Here is a 25,184-nt window from a genome sequence, read left to right on the forward strand (position 1 = left end):
TGGTTAGGTTTATTCCTAGGTATCTTATGGTTTTTGGTGCAATGGTAAATGGAACTGATGCCTTAATTTCTCTTTCTGCTGCTGCATTACTGGCATATAGAAATGCAACAGATTTCTGTATGTTGATTTTGTGTCCTGTGACTTTACTGAATTGGTCTATCAGTTCTACTAGTTTTTCAGTGAGTCTTTTGGGTTTTCTATATGTAGTATCATTTATCTGCAAATAGTGAAAGTTTGACTTATTCCTTGCTGATCTGAATTCCTTTAATTTCTTTTCATTGTCTGATTGCTGTGGCTAGGACTTCCAGTACTATGTTGAATAGAAGTCCTGAGAGAGATGTACCGTATGGTGACAAACAAAACAAAACAAAACAAAATAAAAAGAAGTCCTGAGAGTTAAGAGTTAGACATCCATGTCTTCTTCCTGACCTTAGGCAAAAAGCTCTCTTTGGAAAAATGTCTATTCATGACATCTGCCTATTTTTAATTGGATTAATCGTTTTATGGGTGTTGTTTTATAAGCTCAGTGTCACTGATCATCAGGGAAATACAAATCATAAACTACAATGAGAGATCACCTCACACTTGTCAAAATGGCTAAAATCAACAACACAAGAAACAATGAGTGTTGGCGAGAATGTGGAGAAAGGGGAACCCTCTTGCACTGTTGGTGGGAAAGCAAACTGGTGTAGCCACTCTAGAAAACAGTATGGAGGTTCCTCAAAAAGTTAAAAATAGAACTACCCTACAACCCAGCAATTACACTACTACGGATTTACCCAAAGAATACAAAAATACTAATTCAAAAGGATACACACACCCCTATCTTTATACCAGCATCATCTACAATAGCCAAATTACGGAAATAGTCCAAGTGTCCATCAACTGATGAATGGACTGATGTGGGATATACATACAAGGGAATATTACTCAGACATAAAAAAGAATGAAATCTTGCCATTTGCACAAACAAATATGGAGACAGTATTATGCCAAGCGAACTAAGTCAAAAAAAGACAAATACCGTATGATTTCACTCATATGTGGGATTTAAGAAACAATACAAGCAAGCAAAGAGAAAAAAAAAGAGAAGCAAACCAAGAAACAGACTCTTCACTGTAGAGAACAAACTGATGGTACCAGAGGGGAGATGGGCAGGGAGGATGGACTGAATAGGTGATAGGGATTAAGGAGTACACTTGTAATGAGCACCAGGTGATGTATGGAAGTGTTGAATTACTATATTGTACACCTGAAACTAATATTACACACTGTATGTTAACTAACTGGAATTTAAATAAAAACTTTAAAAAAAATCAATCCAAACATACCAAGAATTTAATGTATTATAAAAATGGTATAACAAAACAATGGAAAAAAATAATGCTGCAACAACTGGCTGAATGTGAGAAAAAATAAAGGTGGATTTCAACCTTACTCCTTGATCAAAACAAATTCCAAACAGATCCATTCATTTGTTCACTCATTCATTTATTCCTTCATTCAATATTAATTACTTATAGGTACTGGGTTTGGTGTTGGCAACAACTGTTAACAAGATCAACACAGGCAAGATTCCTATCCTCACCGAAAATACACAAAATGAGTAAGATACAAAAAGTGAGTAAACTACATATATACAAACATCAGTTCTAACTGTAAGTTACACACTACAAGCTCTGGGAAAGACAGTCAAAAATTTCTCTGAGGAACTGATAGGAGGAGCCAGCCATGACAAAAACAAACCCACAAACCAAAAAAATCTTGGGGATAGAGTTTTCTAGATTCAAAAAAAGAACAAGTATCAAGGCTCTAAGGTGAGAAATGGCTTTTCAGGTACATAAAATGGTAAGCCAAACTCCTTACTATAGCTTAAGTGCCAATGAAGCACTTTAAGCAGGATAATGATTTCTCTTAATGTATGTACATTTTTAAAAGTTCACTCTGGCTGCTAAGTAGAAAATGGGACTCTAGGAGGAAAAAGCAGAATAAAGAAAACAAATGTCAGGAAACTACAACAGTATTCCAGGCAAGAGATGATAATACTTGTAATTAAGTAGTGACAACAGAGGAGAGAGATAGGCAAGAGTTAAAATATACTTTTAAGGAAGAGGGCTCACAACTGGTTAATATGCTTAATATGAGAAATAAATGAAAAGGAAGAATCAATGAAAAAAGCTAGTTTTTTGGCCAGAACAACTTGGTAGACAGTGGAGTAATTTATTCAGAAGGTAAGAATAGGCTTAGAAAAGCAAAACAAAACAAACTACAAGTTCAGTTTTGCACATGTTAAAATTTGAGATGGCTATTAGACACCCAGTTGAAGAAAAGAAAATAGTAACAGCAGTAGTTTCTTAAGTAAGTATAACTAGACTGTACATGGACTTTGTTTAGCTATACAGTGATTAGTGTATGTTTTAGTAGTTTATTAATTTAAAAAATATGTACATCTGGTGGCAAAAATTTTACTGTATGTAGGTAATACATACACTAAAAAAATGTCTCCTCTCACCTGTCCCTTGCTCCTCTACTATTAAGAAGCCATCAGTGATGCCATGAGGAGTTTGTGAGATTTATAGTAAGAATAGATCTTAAAAATATATTTCTGATGGCTTTAACCTATTTGTTAATGAGTTAGGCTAAATTTACTGAAGGTGGTCTGTCATTTTCTGTTGGTAGCCAAACAAAACAAAAGACAGCTAATCTATATGGCAAAAAAAAAAAATTGTTTAGAAGAAAAAACTACAGGGTCAAAAACCAAACCAAACCAAAAACCACATTACAAGATCTTACTGTTGTTATCCTGTTAGTGTAGTCTCATATGTAACAACATTCACATGTAACATTTGATTAACAAGTAAAATCAAATCTAATAGGTGATAAGAGGGATATAAAACTGTAGATATGGCAAATCCAAATTTTGTATTGAAATTTAATGTGTGAGTAAATAATATATATGATGTAGATAAGAATGCTACCAAATGATTATCTCTGTCTGATGGGATGGGTGATTTTTTATTTTAATTTTCTGACAATTTTCTATTTTATCCAAATCTTCTTCAAAGAGCATGTTAGGCAGATTTATATCATATGGAAAGAAATTAATAAATTTTAATTAGTAGAAAAAAGATTTAACTGCTATTAAAAAATTAAAATAGATCTCAGTTATTCTATAGTCTATACATTCTTGCCATGATACTTGGTTTTTTTTTAAGATTATTTACTGGACAAAGAGGGGGGGAGAGAGAGAGAGAGAGCACACAAGCAGGGGGAATGGCAGGCAGAGGGAAAGGGAGAAGTAGGCTCCCCTCTGAGCAGGGAGCCTGATGTGGGGCTCCATCCCAGGACCCTGGGATCATGACCTGAGCCAAAGGCAGATGCTTAACCAACTGAGCCACCCAGGCACCCGCCATGATACCTGTTTTAAAATAAGACTTAAATATAACTAATAACCTTTGGCTTAAATCTCACTACCAACCAAATTCCCTATCGTGGAATTAGTAATTAGAGGAAATTACTAAAGTACTGGCAATTGCACCATAATCAGGGATTCAGATAAACTGGAGGATATCAATGGTTCTCCCACTTGTTCAGTACTCTGTGGATCATCATGAATATTGTCATATTTAATTGTTTCTTAAAGTCTTTTATTTAAACTGTTAGTTATTTGTGATTATGTTCTTATAATTACATTATACATACAGATTTGGTATAAAAACCAAACTGTCAAAATAACCATAACCAGCTAATACTGTCAATATGTGTTTGCAATTTATTAATTATATTTGCCATATTCTTTTTTTTTTCTTTGCATACTGGCAAACAAAATTGTTAAAAATATCTTGGTAGATAGAATAACTTAAATTGGTAGAATTCTGTATTGTACATAATTTTTTTTTCTCTGTGAAGTGGGAGAAGACTGAAATTATTCAATTAAAGAAACCACCCACGTCCAACCTAACATTATTTAAATATTTAAATATAGCATCTTATCTAAATTATTTGGCAAAAAGAGTGCTGTCTTTCTCTTCTTTCTAGCATTACTCTTGGATTTCTGCTTAATGTAAAACAATTTTTTCCAGATATATTTCTATATAATCCTCCACCAAATCTGCGACTTAAGAGAAATAAAGTCAAATGCAAAATTAAAATTAAGAGAAGCTGAAAATTAAGGTATAGAAAAAGATCAAATTGACATAAATTTTCTTTTCTAATTCATGTCATATAAATGTCCCTTGTAATTCTCTAGCTTAAAAGCTTTTAATAACTAATTTGGAATATCAAACTCTTTATTAGCATAGCATATTAGGCCCTATGTGATCTGGCTCCATGATCTGCTCCCCGCCCCATAACACCTGTCACTACTTTTCTATATATGACTCGCTCTAGCCAAACTACTCTCTAGCTATATACAGTGGTTTTTTTGCCTTTGCACTTTTGAATATTCTATTCTTGTTGCCTGAATGACCTTTACATCAACTTAGTTTATCAATTACTATCTTTCCATATTCATCTTTGAATCCCTCTACTGTGCCTTATCAAATAATAAGCAATGTAAATACATGCTGAATATAATTAACTGTCTTATTACATAAACCACACACTACTTTCTATTATGCTTTTAAATACTGTATCCATCCTTTAAGGGAAGATATGGTTATCTGCATAAAACTTAACCATTATCTACTGAGCTTCTCTGCACTTGAAGAGCCAACTTCTAGCTCTACAAAAATGTGTAAGACAATCTTAAAATTTAATGAGTCAAATATATATATGCAAACAGACAACTTCAATATCATGGTATTCAAGAACTTCAATACAAACCATATGAATCTGAAAGGTGTATCCTGTAAGAATAGAGAAGTACACCTAACCCATGCTGAAAAGAAGAGGAAGGAAGAGATGGGCAAAGAAGTTTTCTTGAGATGACAACTGTGTTGTGTCTTTAAAAACAAGCAGGAATTTTGACTTGATGTAATGGAGTATTTCATTTGATCTTTTTTTCATATGCTCATCTATTTCATTAATTCAAGAATTACTGAACAACTATTATGTATGCCCTAGACCCTGAAGATGCAATGGTAGATAAAACATATTTTCTGACCTCTTGGAAAGCACAATAAGATAGAGAGCCAGATACACCCTAACATAATTTTCTTACATGCTATAAACAGATGCAAAACTAAGAATCACAAAGCAATTAATTCTGTATCAGGCTTCAGAAAAACTAAAATATACACCTCCCTAGAAAAACTAAAATATCCACACAAACACACATACTCTTTTGTATACTGTATGGAGGGAGGGGGGTGTGCAGAATTCCAGTTAAAAAACTTCAAATTTTATAAAGACTTGGAACTCATACTGAATTACAAAAGGAGAAACACAAAATTTAAAAATTAACCAAAAGGATACAAGGTCAACTAATATAATACTTTATCTGATATAGTGCAGAGCAACTGCTCCCTAAGATCAAATGAGAAACACAAAGAATAGCATTCATGTCCAAAGCTGATATATAAGATCATACAAACAGGTTTAAATGGATGCAAACAGATGAGAATAATAAAAATATTGATGTTACTTTATATTAACATATCATAATATTAGCCCAATGTAGTAAAAGGAAGTACTCCTAGAATTAATCCTTTAATATAATTCTAAGTTAAAATCAATTTTCTCCGATTATATATAAAGTAGTTTGCTCTGGAAATTACTTTCATGTTCTAAACTCCACTAGAGGAAGAAACTGAGAAAAAATTACTTATATAAAGTTCAATAGACAAATTTTAACTGAAGAAAAAAACCCCAAAAACCTTATAAAATCACTACTCATTACTCCTTTAACAAATTCAGCAAAATTACATTATGCCATCATGCTAAATCTAGTAATTCATAATTGATTTAAAAGGCAAAACTAGACACTGATAAACTCATAGATTACCTCTTGACCCTCGCCTCCAAAAAACATTGATTCTAAATTTGATAAGAGCTTCCAGAACTACCAATTTACAGTAAATACAGAGGACAAAAGAATGGAACGCTATCAGTAAAATCCAAGACTAGAAGACTCCAAATAACCTAGTTTCTTCAACAAAATAAATGCAAGAATGAAGCGGAAGAGTGGGAGAGAAGGAGAGAGAGGAGTAAGAAAGAGGAATCTATAAATTAAGAGACATATGAACCAATCACTATGTGTGGACTTATTTGGATCATGTTCAAACAATATAAAAATTTAAAAATTATAATTTTTGAAACAATTGGAAATGTGAACACTGGATTTTTGCTATTAAGAAATTTGTTTTTTTATGGTACTGTAGTTACATTTTAAATGAAATAGTTCTCATCTCTCAGAGTTACAAACTGAAGCATTTACAGAAAAATCTGTTGTCAATGACTTACTTCAAAATAATATAGAAGGAAGGTATACGGAAAGTATGGATGGGGCAGAACCAGCTATGAATAAATATTATAGGGGAATGAGTAATAGGCATGTGAGGGTTCAAATACTGTTTTGCTTTCATGCATATTAGAAATACTCTAATAAAAGGTTTTAAAACAATGTAAAAAAATCTAAAAATAGAAATTGCTTTGTGTAATATTCTGCGACACACTCATGACTTTCAAAGTCTCTCTGTTCTTCTTCAGAGGAGTAATACACCTAATATCATCTCCTCACCCCATCCCCAACACACTCACTTTTTACCAGTTAGTTCTGCAAACTATTCCACATGAAAACACGAGTATGGGACTCTCCTCTCACTTCTCTCCTGCCTTCCCTTCATTTCAACTATAACCAACCCAAACTGCAATGCAAATAAAGGTTGTGTAAAAGCAGTGCTAAATATCTCAATAAAAACTCTAAATTCTGAGGAGAAATCAAAACATGACACAGTGTTACTATATCCTGAAGCAACAGTCCTCAAACTTTATTGTGCATAAAAATCATTTAGGGAGCTAACTAAAAAGGTAGATTTCCTTATCTCCACTCTGAGATTCTAAGTTAACAGATTTAAATATGCTATTCTGGAGCTAGGGAATCTGCTTTTTAACACCATTCTAATGTTGGGGATCTAGGAAACACCCTTTGAGAGATAGGTCCCCAAAGCCTTTAAAAACGACCTTTAGAATTTAGAACCATGTACTGCTTAACTGCAAGTCAACATTTACAGAAGTCAAATGGCAACAAACCAAGCAGAAAAAGTCCCTGTCCTCAGAGATTTTACACTCTAGCAAGAGAGGAGAAAAAGATATACGTAATTACCCATGAAACTAGTAATAGCCTATGTTAACTAAATTGAATTTAAATTAAAAAATCTGAAAAAAGATATATATAATTAAATCATATATGTTAGGCTGCAATAAATGCTATGAAGGGGCGCCTGGGTGGCTCAGTTGGTTAGGCAACTGCCTTCGGCTCAGGTCATGATCCTGGAGTCCCTGGATCAAGTCCCGCATCGGGCTCCCTGCTCGGCAGGGAGTCTGCTTCTCCCTCTCACCCTCCCGACCCTCCCCCCCTCTCATACTCTCTCTCTCTCTCAGTCTCTCTCTCAAATAAATAAATAAAATCTTAAAAAAAATAAAATAAAATAAAATAAATGCTATGAAGAAAAACAAGGAGGTTAAGGGGGATAGATAATGAATGACCAGGGAGAGGAATATTACCTTAGATATGATGCTTAGGAAAGACTTGTAAATAAGACAGCATCAGAGAAGAAAGTGAGCAAGTCAGGAAATGAGTTTATATGTAGGAAGAGTCAAATTTAAACCTGCTTTTCCTCAAGCACAAGTATTCAAGACAAATACAAAATATATCTTCAATTCTGTATATTGATTATATTCTAATATTTTTATCTTCCAATTATAGTAAATCAGATTTTAAAAAATTAAGCTTAGGGGTGCCTGGGTGGCTCAGTCAGTTAAGCATCTGCCTTCAGCTCAGGTCATGATACCAGGGTCCTGAGACTGATCCCTGCATTGGGCTCCCCGCTCAGCCAGGAGCCTGCTTCTCCCTCTCCCTCTGCTACTCCCCCTGCTTGTGCTTTTCCTCTCTCTCTCAAATAAATAAATAAAATCTTAAAAAAATAAATAAATAGGGGCACCTCGGGTGGCTCAGTCATTAAGTGTCTGCCTTCGGCTCAGGTCATGATCCCAGGGTCCTGGGATTGAGTCCCACATCGGGCTCCCTACTCCACGGGAAGCCTGCTTCTCCCTTTCCCACTCTCCCTGCTTGTGTTCCCTCTCTCGCTGTGTCTCTCTGTCAAATAAATAAATAAAATCTTTAAAATAAATAAATAAATAAAATAAGAATAAAAATTAAGCTTATAGGCTAACATGGAAACAATCTATATTTATAACTGTTTCTATGAGAAAACATTTCTATGTAGTAAGTTTTTCAGATGGTCTGTTTCTATCCTTCAAAGCAAATGAAGCGGCCTCTGTTCTTATTTTTAGAACAAACATGAGAAAAGCCCCTGAATTCACAGGGAAGTATACAGTTAGCAGAATTTTAGGGTTCCTTAGTATATTTGTTAAGATTGAAATTGAAAAGCAGTTTATAAACATAAAATCAATTATCAGTAAAATACTCACAGAAGAGCAGTATTAGTAAAGTACTTACAAAATTGTAGCAAGAGGTTTATAATCAAGCAGTTTTACCTTAAACTGGTTTATCTCAATTGTATTATCTTTTTATCTTATAATAGGATGCCTACACAGAAATGAACAAGTGGGAATTTCCAGACATATTAAAATACTTAAAGAAATATAAAAGAGCTATCAGAAGAGTTATTTTTGTGAAGTTATTTTCAGAGAGATGGCTGTACTCAAAGCTTTAAATATAAAGTGTTGGGATGAGTTCTTACCATTAATTATTCCAAGTCCTTAAAAGTGCACCTACAAAATCTATATATTTTATATTTTGAATGGTACCACAAAAATAACAACAGTAATTCACGGTCATTGTAAACAAAAGAAATTAGGAGTGGAAGGGAAAATTAAAAACACCCACAGTTCCACTACCCAGTTATGACAATTTACCTAAATATACTATCTTACAACTTTGGTGATACAAATTTTTAATACAATTTCTTACCTATACAGTTTATTCAAAGTCGTAAATACTAATTTCCTTTAAATAAAATCTTTTTTAACCAGAAAGTAATATGTTTATTGTAAAAAATCTAGGACATACAGAAAAGTTAAAAGAAGAAAATGAAAAATACCCAGAATCTTGCTACTTAACAATAACCACTATTAACACTTTGTTGGTGTTCTAAGTCTTTTTTCAAAGTGAACATACTTAATATACTAACTTTTAAGCACAATTAAGAACACTCACAGGTCCCAAGTGGAAGATGATAAAACAAAGGGCATGGTGATAGATAATACTACCATTCAGTTTTTTATTAGTCTTTCCCAATTAAAAGAAGAGCCTCAAGTATTTTAAAGATTCATATTACTATGCAAGTTCCTTGGAAATGAAAATGGCTATTATTTGTTATGGGCACCTCTAATTTTATGAAGATAGCCTAGAAATGACCTGAAAGTTAAAATTCAACTATGGAAGGGACCCAATCTCTCTGAAACATGCCCCCGCTCTAGTTTTTTTCCTTAGAAATAAAAATAAATACAAGGGCACAAATAAATACAATGAGAATTGTATTTATTTACAATTCTCTTATTGCAATAAGGTAAAACATATTTGAATCTATTAGGACATTTTTACTGTATTAAATCTAAATCATTCTCAAATTAACAAGTGGAACAAATCTCCTAAAATAATAGTTTTTTTAAATACTTTTTACTTTATACTTTAATACTTTATTAATAAAGTAATTTACTATATTCCATAAAATACCTTTTACTTATTCCAGACTGAACTCTCTTCAGTTTTATTAATTGCCTCTCCTTAATTATTTCAGCTTTTAGCACACATTATACAGATTTTAATCATCTTTAATGTTTTGTCTTTCCAGTTTGAAGACAGTCAATCCTCACACAAAGTTCTGCCTTTGGTCCTCTTGTACTTTCACTAGACTCTGTCCTCAGCAATCTCATTCCCATTTCTTCAACCATCATCCTTCTACAGATTAATTCCTAATTAAATATCTCTAATTTAACCCTAGTCACACTGCTGAGCTCTAGTGGCAGCCTTCTAATAACTCTCAGTTGCATATCTTCAAATGAATGCCTCATGTTCTCTAAGCATCACCATCACCTGCGCTCAAGTTCATTTTGTACATCATCCTCTCCTTCATACGCCACATCCAAGAGCTTGCCATTTGACCACTTTTACCTCCTGAATTTATCTCTTTTATATCCTCATCCACTTTTTCATTCCTATTGCTTATCATCTCATGATGGATTAACTCAATAACCTTTTAACTAGTTTCCTTTCTTCATCTCTTTCCATTTTAGCCTTCAACCCTCAAAATACTAGTAAAATCATGTCACTCCCTTAGCTAAAACCTGTAATGGATCTACACTGCTTACATTCTAAATTCCTTAGCAAGCATTCTAGGTCCTCCTTAATTACCCCAACCTATCTTTCTAGACTTATCTGACACTATAAACCCTCATCATCCTATACTCCATCTGCTGAGTATAAACTATTCCTCTGGAATATTCTGTACTCTCCTACCTCCATACCTTCAATTGTTCAATTTACCTACTTCCTTGAAGTAAGAAATGAAGTCATGTTTATCACTGTATCTACAGGTCTTTACCTACCCCCTACTATCATAGAATAGGCAAATAATTGTTTAATGAACTCAACTCCACATATCAATATGCTACCCACTCTCCAAAATGATGACCTCTGGAATAAAATCTAATATTTTTCAATCATAGCTCCCCACTTCCCCAGTAGTTATCCCTCCTGTGTACTCCCCTAACACTCTATAATAAAGCTCATCACAGTAGTCTTCAAACTATACACCCTTGAAACAGTTATTTCATGAGTGAACCAAGATGTACCATCAAAAATCCAAAAGTGATTATGTTCTCCCCATTTGTAGAAGAAAAAAAACTAATGTACTAGATAGAATCTCTTCAATTAAGGGTTTCCTCCCACAATTTGTTTTAAGCCTTTTGGACCCCCAACAAAAAAATCATATGATATAATTAAACAAAATTTATCAGTATTTCTCAATGTTCTACAAATAGTACCATGACTTCCAGATATCTGACAATGGCACAAGTTAGAGAATCAGTTTTAACATATTTAACCTTTTATTATAAATACATCCTAACACAAAGCAGGTGCTCAATAAATGTCTTGTTAATTGAAATCCTTCATTCTTTCATCAGTGCACCTAAACATTTTCTGACTCTTCTTTAACAGAACTATTTTTTTAGAATGGCAACTACAATAAGCAGAACTACATGGAGTATCAAGGTCTAACATTCTATAGTACTGAACAAGAGGTAAATCCAAATTCTGTTACCAAAGGTCCCCAATTTTTAAAGATTTACATTAAGAAGATAGAATTACAGAATCCAGTAGAGATGGGGGAAGTCAGACTACTAGGGAGAAAGAAGCATTCTGTCTAAATTCCCAATTAATTTCTGGATTTTGATCTTAACTGGAAATAAGTCAAAAAAATTCAAAATTTAACTTAGAAAGTGATTAAAATTGGTCTGTAAAATTTATTTGTATTTCAGTACTTGTATTTGGAAGCCACTAGTGTTTTTACATTTTTGAGGCTTCATGATGACGCTGTTGTACTCTCATCCCCAAGAAAGACATTCTGCCAAAAAAGCAATCACAAAACTAAATAACCTTCAGCTGTATTTTAAGAAAGCATTTTTTTAAGCCCATTACATGTACCCTTTAACAGCATGTCAGTTCAGAAATCAAAAATAATTTTAACAAGGAAATGTTACAGATGATTTTCACCAAAACATTTTTTATTAAGTTTCTAATTTTAATTCCAGTATAGTTGACATACAGTATTCTATTAGGATCAGATGTACAATATAGTGATTCAACAATTCTACATTGCTTAGTACTAATCTTAAGTATCCTTTTTAATCCCCATCACCTATTTAACCCATTCCCCTCCACTTCCCTCTCCTCTAGTAACTATCAGTTTATTCTGTACAGTTAAGAGTCTGTTTCTTGGTTTGTCTCTTTTTTTCCTTTGCTTGTTTTGCCAAAACATTATTTTAAATGGCTAAAATTAAAAATTTAAGTTCAGCTCTGTTGGGGTCACAGGTGATAACTCTTTGACAGCTACAATCTTTTAAACTATGAAAAGCCATTTTCTGGCTTCAAAGCAATATTCTTAAAGCTTTCAACAATATTTTAAAATTTAAAAGCTTTCAAATATAACATTATTTAAAATGTGGAGGAGTCAAAAATTCTTATTCATATTTGACAGTTTCTACAGGTCTGCACATAACTTCCTATTATTTTTTATTCCTTTTCACTTAGATGAGCTTCTCCATATTTCTAATGCTAATTGCTATTTCTCAGTTGCTTCAAATAAATGAGTGAGATCCCTTCTAAAATATAACTTTGAGGGCGCCTGGGTGGCCCAGTCGTTAAGCGTCTGCCTTCGGTTCAGGTCATGATCCCAGGGTCCTGGGATCGAGCCCCACATCAGGCTCCCTGCTCTGCGGGAAGCCTGTTTCTCCCTCTCCCAGTCCCCCTGCTTGTGATCCTGCTCTCTGTGTCTCTCTCTGTCAAATAAATAAATAAAATCTTTAAAAAAAATAAATAAATAAAATAAAATATAACTTTGAGAACAGATATGTTTCCTAAGTCTTAGTCATAGTTCTATCACAACTATTATACATATAAAACATATTGCTATTATATATTTATATACAATAAAATTATATTTATAAATTCATAGACTTTATACATGCAATGCTATTGTATACACCACAAAAAGCAAACCAAAAATAGAGATTTATAAAGAATTAAAAAAAAAAAGAGTATACTGAAGTTGTAATATTTTCTTCCCTCACCCCAATCAATCATCCTGCATACCTGCCATGGTGCAAACACTACTCTGGAGACCACACTGTAGCCATACAGAAGTACCTGTAGTTCCCGGAAACACTATGCTGTTTCATACCTTGCATTCACTGGAGTTGAGCAAAACCTCCAAAAAATATCCAGCAGCAATCTTCACCTCCTTCAATAATCAAGAAGTTCAAGTATAAACTTCTTTATGATATCTTTTACCTAATCTCTTTACCCCTTCTCATTTCCTCCTTTCACTTACGATCTCCCCACCTTCAGACTTAGGTCTCCCTCTTAAGTTCCCCTTGTACCTGTTTATATGTCCACTATAGAATCATTATCTTTTTAAGTGTCTGTTTCCCTACTCAACTATAAACCACTTAGGGGTAGTGGACTTATTTTTTTATCTCAGGGACTTGAATGTCTAACTTTGGCAGATACTCACATATTTGTACAATCAACTAATCTAGCCTAACACTCTCATAGTACAAATGACTGGACTGATATTCAAATTAAACACTGTGTCCACAGTCCAAGGTACTAATGCCATTGGGCTACTCTATGATAATGTGGCATCTTCTCTAATGTACCTCATTTCTTGCTCATAAAATACTTATAAAAGCTCAGCAGTATTGGAGCAGCTGTAAAGTTCTCTTTACAATAATCTAAAACTAAGAATTAATTTATTACAAATATATATAAAACAAAAGAAAACTTAAATTATATCTAGGTGATTTTTTTTATTACTAAAATACCACATAATACGTATTTATAAATAAGGTATTTGAGTCAACTGCGGAAAATCATACTCATGTGGCCAGTCTATGGAATCTTGTTCTGGAACATGTATCTCTATGTATCTTAATTGTATACCAAACAGTTATAACCAACGCTTTTCTCAAAGTTATGCCCAAGTATTTATTTAGTAATAACTCAGATTTTAGGCTATTGCAGAAAAAGAAATGAATTCTTAGTACCTACAAGTGTGATCTGGCAAACCTATTATTTACAAGATGTTTACATACATCAAATACAGTAAAAGCAAGGGACTCAAAACTATCTGAGACTATCATATTATTTTTTACTAGTAAAATGCAAGACTATCTTTAATTTCTAAGTATGGATGCTATTAGATCATATGGGAATACAGTATTCTGAGCATTAGCCACCAGGAATCATTCTAAGCGTTCAGAAATTAACTTTATGAAGAACAGAAATAATGTCCCTGCTTTTTTGTAGGGCTCAAGAAGTATTTCTTATACACATAATGCTTCTGAAAACACCTGTAATTCATCCAAACCACTACTATACTCCTTAGCACTTTCATGCAACCATTCTCTCATCCCATTCTAAATCCCTATTTCCACATCTATAAAACTGGATGCTTGGACTAGATGAATTCTATGGTGCCTTCCAGATCTAAAATCTTGTGACATCAATTTGGAGTATACTTTACTACTTAAAAATAATGACATGTGAATGGATTGTTTTTTATGAGTCACAACTATAATGACTCTGTGGAGACAAGAATAATAAACACACTACACAAGTAAAATATCACTAAATAAAGTATTAAAAGTAAACCTGTGAATAACTATTACAAAATAATTCTACTTTATGAAAGATTCAAGAAGGGATGAGCCCCCTAATGAGTCAAGCTCTATGTTAACTACTGTTTTCAGTGAAAGAAGTCACTGGTAGTCTTGAAAATAAATGGGAAGCCAGTGGACACATTATTTTTAAATTACCATTATAAATCAAGGAGCAAAAGCTTAAAACTTCTCAGGTGCTATTCATAAAAGCACTCAGTATAATGCCCAATTTCAGATATGAGGAAAATATTTTTATTCAACTATTACTAATACTGTAACGGTTATAATTTATATCAGACTAATTATGGAACCGACACTGTTGACTTTACATTTATTAACTCATTTAATCCTACAGTAACACCAAGAGGTACTATTATTATCCCCATTTTACAGATGAGGAAACGAAGCCAAAAAGGTAAAGTGACGTGTTCAAGTTCACTCAGCTCTTAAAAAATCAAACTAGTATTCCACTTCAACTACCATTTCCAACATTCAATTATTTTTCTATTCCTAAAGAATTTCACTTGAGAAATTAATTTGGCTCACATCAAATATATGATTATAAATCTGTTTATTTTAGTAACTCTTGTGTTACATTACTTCCTCTCACTAAAGAAAAATAACTGACTCTGAATATATGGGTATAGTATACCAAGAGCACAATGCCATCTGAATTGACTATGATTTCTAGTAGAATAAACACAAATATCTAAACGTTTTCAAAATTTTGTGTTGATGCATCCACTATTATCGCAAAAATTCAGTCAGCTCACACAAAGCTGAGATCTCAGAAAAGATCAGGAACATGCCAGAGTAATTATTGATCATTTAAAAACAATCCATAAATTTACGATGGCCAACATGGGTAGTGAAACAATAATTTTTTTGGTTTGAAAGACCACCTTTTCACATGAGCCAAACACATTTTTCTCACGATATTTCATCCTAAAAACTTTTTTTTAATGTCATGTTAAAACTGTCTAAAAGTTGTGGTCCATCTTCTATCCCGCTAAAACTTTTCCTCTACCCTATCCCCGTAATTCTTCCCATGGGCATCATTTTACTTTATATCTACAAACCTTACCTGTTCTTCGGCGCTCAGGACTCAGCTCCCCTTCAGCTTTTCATGTGGGTGCCCACATCCACCACACCCTTGCGGGCCCCCATGCAAGGCTGCTCCTCCTCCCCGGGTTCTCCAGCACCAACTCAGCACCTATCAGCTACGCCCCCGGCCCCTGGCCCAACCCATCTTCGGACACGTGCGAGGCTGTTTGTGTCACTCCATCAGTCCCACAGGGGACGGGGTTCACTTACCGAGACAGAAGCGCCAACTTTTGCTCCAGCATCATCTCCAGCTTCTGGCCCTGTTTGGAAATCCAGTGGTCCACCCCATGCAGGCGGTAGCACGTCTCCAACATCAACCTGAAGTCCGCCACGAACTCGGTTATGCCCCCATACTGGCCGCTGGCGAACTTCTCCTCCATCTTCAGCAGACACATGCCCTGCCCGAGCTGTGGCGGGAGGCCGCGACAGCCCCGGCCCCCGCTGCGCGGCCCCTCGGCCACTTCATCCTCCCCGGTGGCAACGCCCCCCAAGGGCTGCAGGAAGGGGGCGGTGAGGCCCCGGTGCTTCTCCTGCAGGAACTCGCCCAGGATGCGGTAGCCCTGCTGCAGCTCATAGGTCAGCTCCTGCTCCTTGCAGCCTCCGCCCCCGACCACCATCTCCTGTTCCTCCTCCTCCTCCTCCTGGTAATTCTCATCCTCCCGCGAGGAGGAACTCCTCCCTTGGGCCGGCCCTGAGGCCGGGACCGCCGCTGCCATCTCCTCCTCGTCCTCTTCCTCGGGCGCCGGTGGCTGCCACTCCTCCTCCCCGGCCGGCTCCATCTCCCCCGGCGTCTCGGGCACGCTCATGGCCCCGGCAGGATCAGGTTGGGCCGTGTGGAGCGGCCGCTCGAGGGGCAGGGGGACGCGTGAGCGCGGGCCGCTTCCTCAGGGCTCGGCCGTGCCGCGCAGCACCAGCCGCATCAGGCTTCACTCTCAGCCGCCCGCTCCGCTCGCTACCCGCGGGGGTCTCGAGCTCGCAGCCGGCGGGGCGGGGTTACATGGCTCGCGAGGGAGGGGGGAGAGAAGAGGAGAGCTTAGGTGCCCTCCTCTCCCCTCCCCCCGGCGGCGGCGCGCGCCAGGCCCTCCTTTGCCTCACCCCTCCGCGCCCCGCCCGGCCGCCCGGCCGCCTGCCTGCCGGCTCTTCACCGGCCAGGCCGGGCCTGGCCGGGCCTGGCTGCCGCGGCCTCGGCGCCCCACCCCCTCCGGGCCGGCTGTGGGGGTGCTGGGAGAGGGCGAAGAGGAAGTGGGGATTCTTCTCTTGCCGCCCCAGAGGGGGCCGCAGCACTGGGCTGCGGCGTCTGGCGCTCCTCCTCTCCCTCACACCCGCTCCCGCCCCTCTCTACCTGCGGGGTACCCGGGCAGGAGGAGGCGGCGCGCGGACCGGCCCGGCGACAACTGTCAGTTAGAAGTCCCGCTGGGCCGGGGGCGGGGAGAGGAAGGGGAGGGGCAGGGACAGAAGGGGGAGGGCACTCAAGCTACCCCCAGGCTCTGAGGCGAGCTGTGGAAAGAGGCAAAGAAAGACACCGTCGCCATCCACGGTGCGCATGCGTAGTAGGACAGCCCCACCCACCCCTTTTGCGTTCCGCTCAGCTACGCGAAAGCAGACTTTGGCTCCGCCACGGGCCCCGAGGCCTGGTAGGTTGCGCGGCTCAATGATGTCATCAGCTTGTAGATGGCTGTTAAAGGGCGGAGTGGAGACGGAAGCGAGGCGCCTGCGCAGCTTACTCGCCAATGCCAGAGAGGCCGAAGAGCATTTAAAAGCGTCTACTGGAGGTTCTTTTGCGAGATCCTAATTAGCCCTAAAAACTAAGATTAATTCTGAAGGAGCTTGCTAGATAACCCTCATTAATGGCAAATGAATAGTGAGAAGGCACAAAATGTAGATCCTTCTTGTTATAAATTTTCTTCTCTGCACCCACCTTCCCCTTTGTGACTGCCGGATTTTTAATATAAAACTAGAATTTGGAAAAGTTTAGAAAGGAGGTTCAAGGACTCAACCAACTGAAACATACGTTCACATGCAAAAGAAAAAGATAATTTGTAGAACTCAAATTTCTAAAACTCCGGTCCCCGGTTCTTAAGATCAATTCCTATTTTAAGTAGTCTCAGGTTATGCGTTAAAATTAACATATTTCCACCTCGGTTCTTGAGAACTGCTAAGGACAAATAAAGGGAATGGAACCTTATTAAAAATCCTTGGGATTAAAAACAATCTTCAAATAATTCAAGTCTAAGCTGAAAAGCATTGAATAGTTGTTAGCCTTAAAATGTCACTACACATTTAAAAATTACTGTTTAAAGAATGTCTAAAAAGTGGACTCGTTCACTTTAATTATTGCTTAAAGTAAGTGGGGAGAAAGGAGCTAATGGTTCCATAAAGCAGCTATTATTTTCTCATGTCCTGTAAGAAAGATGCACATATCTTTCTACTTAACACAGAATGTTCTAGCTTGAAACCTGCAATTACCGTCCTAGAAATCAAGCATTTTAAAAAGTACAAGCCATCTAACCAAATGGTTGGGATATTTAATTCTTGATTATTATGAACCTTTAGAGCACTGATAAAAGTCAAAACTTCAAAGCTTTGGGGGAGCAGTAAGTTAAAGAGCAGTATTAGGTAATAGTTAAATGGGAACACATACACATCCATTATCCAGTTTTCAAGGTCTCCTTTCATCAGACATTTGTAACTTATTAGGCATTTACAGCATTCTCTTTCTCCTCAGATCCCTTAGATGTACGTCACAGGAACAAAGCCAGGAACCAGTCTATTTTCAGCAACTGGCAAGGAAAATGTGTCTAACTGGACATCCCTCATTTCCTTTGACAAAGCCCAAGAATCTGGACCTACCCTCCTCCAGCAAATATCCCCTCTTCATCTTTAGCCACCAACCCTATTTCATGACTCTGATAATATAGATTGCGTTTATTGAACCCTGTGCCACCAAGCACTTTATATTATCTCCTTTAATTCTCACAACAATCCTAGGTATTATTATGCCTATTTTACAGATGTAGAAACTGATGCTTAGGTTAAGAAAGTAGTTTGCCAAAATTCAAATCTAGGTCTGTCATACTTCAAAATTCTCTATGGTGCCTAATTCCAAGTCATCTGGCAGAATTTCCAGTTCCTCGTGAACAAGAGTGTAGGGAATTGCTAGAAATTTCATCAAGGGCTTCTAGAAGGGATATTAAGATAAATAGGTATGAGTTGAAGGAACATCAGCTATAGGTCATGGAGAGGCCAAGATGATTGTGATCTTAGCTATTACGAAAGTACGATTGGGGGTGCCTGGGTGGCTCAGTTGGTTAAGCGACTGCCTTCGGCTCAGGTCATGATCCTGGAGTCCCGGGATCGAGTCCCACATTGGGCTCCCTGCTCAGCAGGGAGTCTGCTTCTCCCTCTGACCCTCCTCCCTCTCATGCTCTCTCATTCTCTCTCTCGCAAAAAAAAAAAAAAAAAGAAAGTACGATTGGGTCCTTAAACTTAAAAAAAAACAAACTATTATACAAGAAATATGTTGGTTGTAGGTAAATTATAAAATATAGATTAGTGAGAAGAAAAAATGCCATTTAATCCCACCACCCAGAGAAAACTTCTATTAATATTTTGTGATAGGATTTCTCTATTTATTCATGTATATTTTTATTTATCTTAAATAAAACTGTGACTATACCATACTTAATGTCCTTTCCTTTTTTCCCTTATTAATAATAAATCATTGCAGGTAATGGATAGGAATTCCATATCTAAAATCTCAACTTCATATCTCTGTCCACAGCAGCCTAGATGGTCTGTTCTTCTGAACTGGCAGGGAGTGAATCAGGGAAATTCCAATGTAAAAGGAATTCTAAACCATAAAAAACACAGTAGAGGTACAAACAACAGCACTAACAGGTACCATTTATTAAACACTTACTTGTTCTTAAATATTTGCTAAATACTTTACATACACAGTACTCAACAATAACCCCAGGAAATGACAGATATATTTGTTCTTAAATTTTGGATCAATGATTTGTTGACTAGAAAGCTTTTTTCTACCCTACAAAAAGCTTGACATTAAAGATCAACTTTCCAATTAATAAAATTAACTCTAGATTTATAGAACTGTTTTCTTAAAATGCACATCTGCTAAATGATTGGTCTCAACGCTGTTATTTTTCATGTTTAAAGATAAAATTAATTTTGCTTCCCTTTCATTTTCATAATAGAATACTCTTCAGTGCTACTATAGAATCTATTAAGAACTTCTTTGAAATAAATCTATTTAAGCCCCATTTCGAACCAGGGTTTCTCTTTTTGTTGGGCTGCTTTGCAGGGGGGAAATGGCATACGTACACAATGCAATATTCTGTTCAAACACATAATATTAATAGACTCCCACAAATATTGATTACTATTTGTCAAACACTGAGTAATAGTGTTACATGCTACTAATGTTACATGTACCAGGACAGCCTATGCAGTAACCATAGTTCTTGAGTCCTGAATAACTTGAAAAATAGAGACCAATCAGGCTAAGATTTTAAAGTTCTTTTAGCTCTCAGCTGGACACCTTGGGGACTAGAATATGAGTATGTCTCACCCCATTCCCTGGAGGACATTATGAAAAAGTTCATATGAAAACTCCCCACATCTATGGCAATATCTTAAAACCCTCTCCCAATTTCAGCATCCCTCCCATTACCACAGAAACCAGCAGTATTATCAAAGAGGAATAAGCTTGCCACTATTTTTCATCCACAATTCCAAAGATATTTGTCCTGGAAGTTCTCCTATCTTTGTTAGCTCTCAGCAACTTGTGATAGGCAGCATGACATCTTGACACAAGTATATTGTTTGCCCAGCATCAATAATTCAGACAAGTAGCAAAAATTTATATACTTCACATCAACTAGGGAAAAGGTGACAAACATTCTAAGACAACGGAAGCACAGTTATCACCAAGTTCTGTGTTTAAGAGATAAAACATGCAAGGTGAACACAAGGCTAGAACACTAATACTGGAAAAACATATAGGGAAGAAATATTAACTGTTTGTCAGGGAAAGAACAGTTCTCTCAATTATAATGGAATATAATCACAATAGTTATTTGGAATTACTTTTATGGTAAAAGATGTTCAGGTGACATTAACTGCATCAAGCAAAATTTAACAACTCCTGTAAAGCTTCCTGCTGCTCATCATCAAGTTGAGCTATGCATTCCAACCATAACTCTTCAGAAGTCTGTACCTGACGCACAACATTAGCTAGGCGTTTGGCACAAGGATCTTCATAGTTAATAGTCTCGTTAATTTTTCCTTCTGCAATTATACTGATTATTTTGGGAAGATTGGAATTATTTGGACCAAGTACAACTGGATGTTTACTTTCAACTAAGTCACAGAGAAAACTCAAAGTCTGAATAGCTTCCTCTTTATCCTCATGTAGTGGAAGCCATGATAACCAATGTGGAAGAACTTCATCTACATTTACACAGTTAGGCTTAAACCTCAAAATCTTCCCTACTGCTGAGATACAGTTCTCTGTAGCAATGACATTTTTTTTGGTTTTGGAATTTGCACACTTAATAACTTTTACCAGCAGTGGAACAGCTTCTGAACATAAAGAATGATAATCATCTCCACCAAACTGTGCCATAACACCCAGGCCATAAGCAGCAGCTTGCCTGACTTCAGGGTTATTGTCTCGCATATTTAGTAGCATTGGCCACCGAAAATATTCTACATATTTAAATGAGGTTGGACTGCAGTGCTCTATAATATCATCAAAAATGCACAATCCCCATTGTCTGTCTGGCCATGGCCTACTCGAACAAATCAGATTTACAATTAATGGAAGCAGCTGTTCAAACCATGGTAAAATCTTTTCCTTATAAGTACTAAATAATGAGTGCAAAATATCTGATACTTTGGTCAGAATATAAACATCACATTCATCCTCATCTTGCAGAGACATTTCAACCTGTTGATCATAGTTTTCTTCCTGTCTTTTAACCTGTCTCAATTCTTGGTTTTTAAAGTGCCCTTCAAGTTTTGCTTTCAATATTTCCCCTAGTTCTTCCAAGTGTTCATCAGTAAGGCATCCATCTCCCATTACTTCAATGGACTTTGCAAAAGAATTCATTATTTCTGAGAGTACATCTGTATCAGGTTCAGTCCCAATAGCCTTGATTAAGGGATCACATATGAATTGCCACATCTGTGCAAGATACTCTGGGCCATGAATTCTTGCACATTCCAGGAGAAAAGGCATAGATTCTGCTGCTGCCACTCGAACACTGTCATGGAAATAAAATTTCAATAAAGGAACCATAAGCTTTACAACTTGTTCTGTATATTCCACAAATCCTTCCCTTAACTCCTTAGCATAGTAAACCAACATCTGGCAAGCAGTTGCTTTTGCTTCAAGTCCTGAAGTCTTAATTCCAAAACTTTGTTGGTCTCCAAGATTTACAAATTGCCATCCATCATCATCACTCATATTTTCCACATCTTGTGTGTCTAAGAGAGCAACATCAGGTTTAGCTGAAGCAGTCTTAATAAGAGGCTCAATAACTAGTGGAAGGTACTGTTGAAAATCATTTCCAAGAATTTTACACATTCTAGCCCATGCTGAAACCATGTAAGATGTCTGAGGGTCATCATCTTCCATATTACTTAAGTCTGATTGTGTCTTTAACAATAGCTGCATCACATTTGATGCATCTTGCATAAATTTTTCCTTCCCAACAGCAAGACCAACATGGCTAATGCATTCAATAGTTTTTCCTTTCAGAAGCTTGAGCTCCTTTTGAACAGCAAGCTCAACAATGTGCTTTAGTGATGGCATAAATATATCATAATATGGAACAAATTTTTCTTCTATTGTATCTGCAACTGAGGCAATGGTCGTCACAAGCTGTTCCAAGGCCAATTTAGTTCCATTCCGAATCAACTCTTGAAGTTTAATCACCAAGATGGAATGTAGATTTCTCACCATACTATCCAAATACAGAACTAGCAATGCTTTGGGGCAGTCTTCAATAAAAATAATAAGTGCAGAAGCCGCATGTGATTGCACACGCTGATTACCTTGATTTTCCATGGTACGCAACAGAGCTGCAATCACTGTTTCATGGAATTTCTTTTGGAAGTTAGGTGCAAAATCTGTAGCCATCTGTCCAAGCGTAGTACATGCTGCAGCCCTCACTCTTGGGTGAGGATCCTGAAGAAAAAGCAAAACAGAGTTAACTGTTTCATCTAGAATTGATTCCATTTGCTGATGGCATCCTTCTCCAATGGCAGATAAGGCCATTAATCCAGCATGTCGATATTTCCAGTCAGGGCTCTGAAGCATCTGCATGATGTGCTCCTTAGTCATTGGTAAAACAAGTTTTCCACCGAGCCCACAAGCCAGTCTATCTAGTGCACTCTCAGCAGCAACTGCATTGCTGTCAAAATCATCTTCTTCCATTTCATCAGCATTTACCCAGTCCTCATCATCTTGTAGATCAACCATCATTGCTAATATATGAGGAACTGCCTGTGCAATTATATTTGTATGTTTTTTCAACATTGGGGTTGCAGTTTCAGACAAGGTCACTATTATTTCAAGGGCCAGCTGGCGTTGCAGATTACTAAGTCTAGAGTCTCCACATAACTTCAGACTCAACTGCAGAGTATCTTCTAAATAAGGACCCAGATATTTAGGTACAGTATCTGCAATCTCAACAAGGGATTCTAGCACTGAATCATCATCCTGGTAGCATGAGTCATTCACAGCCTGTAAGATTCCAGGAAGCAAGTCTGCAAAGTCTTTGAAAAGAGCAATATTATTCTCATTAGCAAGTACAAATGCAGCTGCAGCTCTAGCAGACAATGTCCTGATTGCTGGATGTTCTTGATCTTGAATGCACTGGTCCAACAACCGTTTGATGATATCCAAATCATGCCGCTCTTGGTTCCCAAAAATCCCAGGGAAGTGCCAGAAAACATGAAGTGCAACTTCCCATAGAACTACATTTTTAGAGTAGATAGAATCAATAAGGAACTTCAGACCTTCGGGCCAGTGGTTAGTGCCATCCTCATCTATCAAATTCCTGGCCAGCACTGCAAAAATATCACAAAGTTTTTTCCTCATGCTAGCATGTGTTTCTAACTTAACAGCCAGTATAAGTTCAATCTTGACGTCCCTCTGAACATCAGAAGGCAGATTTGGATAGACTTCCTCAAACCCAGAGGACAAAAGCCGTCGTAGCAGTGCGGCAGCCATTTGTCTCACCTCATAACCTGCTCTTCTATTTCTGACAGCATCTAAGAGGAATGTAGTCTTACACAGACCTGGGATATTTTCATAGATTTCCTCTGCCTGTCTCCGCACCATACAGCTTGGATTGATCAGGTTCTTCAGAAGCTGATAAAACTCTTGCTTTCCCGACACAGCGGCCGGTACCCCTGCAGACCCAGCCGCCGCCATCGCGCTATGTCAAAGGAATCGCGACCGGGAAGGAGGGAGGGGGACTGCGCCTAGAAACAGTGACGTAAGCGAGGCGCCAGCGGGGATGGGAGGGGCCGCTTATCCTCCGCTGGCCCGGTGGTTTGGCTATGCTCTGGAAGGGGTGGGCAGCTGGGTGTCTGGGGATAGGTAGGTTATGGTGGGGGTGAGGGGCATCCTCCATTTGTTTTCCAATCCGATAAAAAAAAAAGCACCTGCAGAGAAAGAAAATTATGTTAGTGACTGTATTAGAATGGGAGTATGGATGATTTCCCACCCTTTATTTCTAAACTTTTGTTACCCTGATAATTTTAAACGATAATTACATCTTGAAAGCCCGCCAGGTGAAAGAAGCTAGCCACGAAAGGCCACATATTGTATGATTTCGTTTATAGTAAAGGTCTTTTTATTTTCCCCTTGAGCAATTTCATTTTATTAATTTTTTTCAAGTTTTTATTTAAATTCTAGTTAGTTAACAGATAGTGTAATATTAGTTTCAGAAGTAGAATTTAGTGATTCATCATTTAGATGTGACACTCAGTATTCATCACAAGTGCCCTGCTTAATACCCATCACCCATCTAGCCCATCTCCTGTCCACCTCCCTCCATCAACACTCCTTTTGTTCTGTATAATAGTCTTTTTTATGGTTTACTTCTCTCTCTTTTTGCGCTCTCCCACGTTCATCTGTTCTGTTTCTTAAATTCCACAAATAAGCAAAATCATATGGTATTTCTTTTTCTGACTGACTTAATTGCTTAGCATTATACCCTCTAGTTCCATCCACATCATTACAAATGGCAAAATTTATAGTAAAGGTCTTGAAAAGGCAAATCTATACAGAAAGTAGATTAGTGGTTGCCAGAGGCAGTGGGAAGGAGAGAATATAAAATGACTGCTGTCAGTGGGGCGCCTGGGTGGCTCAGTCGTTAAGCTTCTGCCTTTGGCTCAGGTCATGATCCCAGGATCCTGGGATTGAGCCCCTTACTGGGCTCCCTGCTCTGCGGGAAGCCTGCTTCTCCCACTCCCACTCCCCC

General features: G+C 37.4%; 2 protein-coding genes across 6 annotated transcripts in view; both read right to left on the reverse strand.

The window, feature by feature from the left end:
- BRD10 (bromodomain containing 10) overlaps positions 1–17,490 on the reverse strand; it is a 98,501-nt gene extending 81,011 nt beyond the window's left edge. The window contains exon 1 of one of the 3 annotated variants that reach the window (XM_081802961.1): positions 15,880–17,490. In XM_081802961.1, the coding sequence (XP_081659087.1) occupies positions 15,880–16,475 (596 nt within the window). In that variant the 5' untranslated portion in view covers positions 16,476–17,490. The remainder of the gene's footprint in view (positions 1–15,879) is intronic. The other 2 variants (XM_081802962.1, XM_081802960.1) reach the window with 2 other exon arrangements.
- A 2,070-nt stretch (positions 17,491–19,560) lies between these two features.
- On the reverse strand, positions 19,561–24,169 carry RANBP6 (RAN binding protein 6). Of its 3 annotated transcripts, XR_004078521.2 has the most exons (3): positions 23,995–24,169; positions 22,747–22,879; positions 21,821–21,953 (listed from the first exon to the last, which is right to left on the reverse strand). XR_004078521.2 is itself a non-coding variant. In XM_081802963.1 (2 exons), the coding sequence occupies exons 1-2, from the start codon at positions 24,128–24,130 to the stop codon at positions 20,813–20,815; spliced, it is 2,262 nt and encodes a 753-aa protein (XP_081659089.1). In that variant the 5' UTR covers positions 24,131–24,164; the 3' UTR covers positions 19,561–20,812. The 3 variants fall into 3 exon arrangements, 2 of the variants coding, with proteins under 2 accessions (XP_081659089.1, XP_006742342.1); XM_081802963.1 differs by having other exon boundaries at positions 19,561–22,879; positions 23,936–24,164; XM_006742279.3 differs by having other exon boundaries at positions 19,561–24,167.
- Positions 24,170–25,184: the final 1,015 nt, after the last annotated feature.

The sequence above is a fragment of the Leptonychotes weddellii genome, chromosome 14, assembly GCF_054177405.1.
Source record: "Leptonychotes weddellii isolate Sample4059 chromosome 14, ASM5417740v2, whole genome shotgun sequence".
NCBI lineage: Eukaryota > Metazoa > Chordata > Mammalia > Carnivora > Phocidae > Leptonychotes > Leptonychotes weddellii.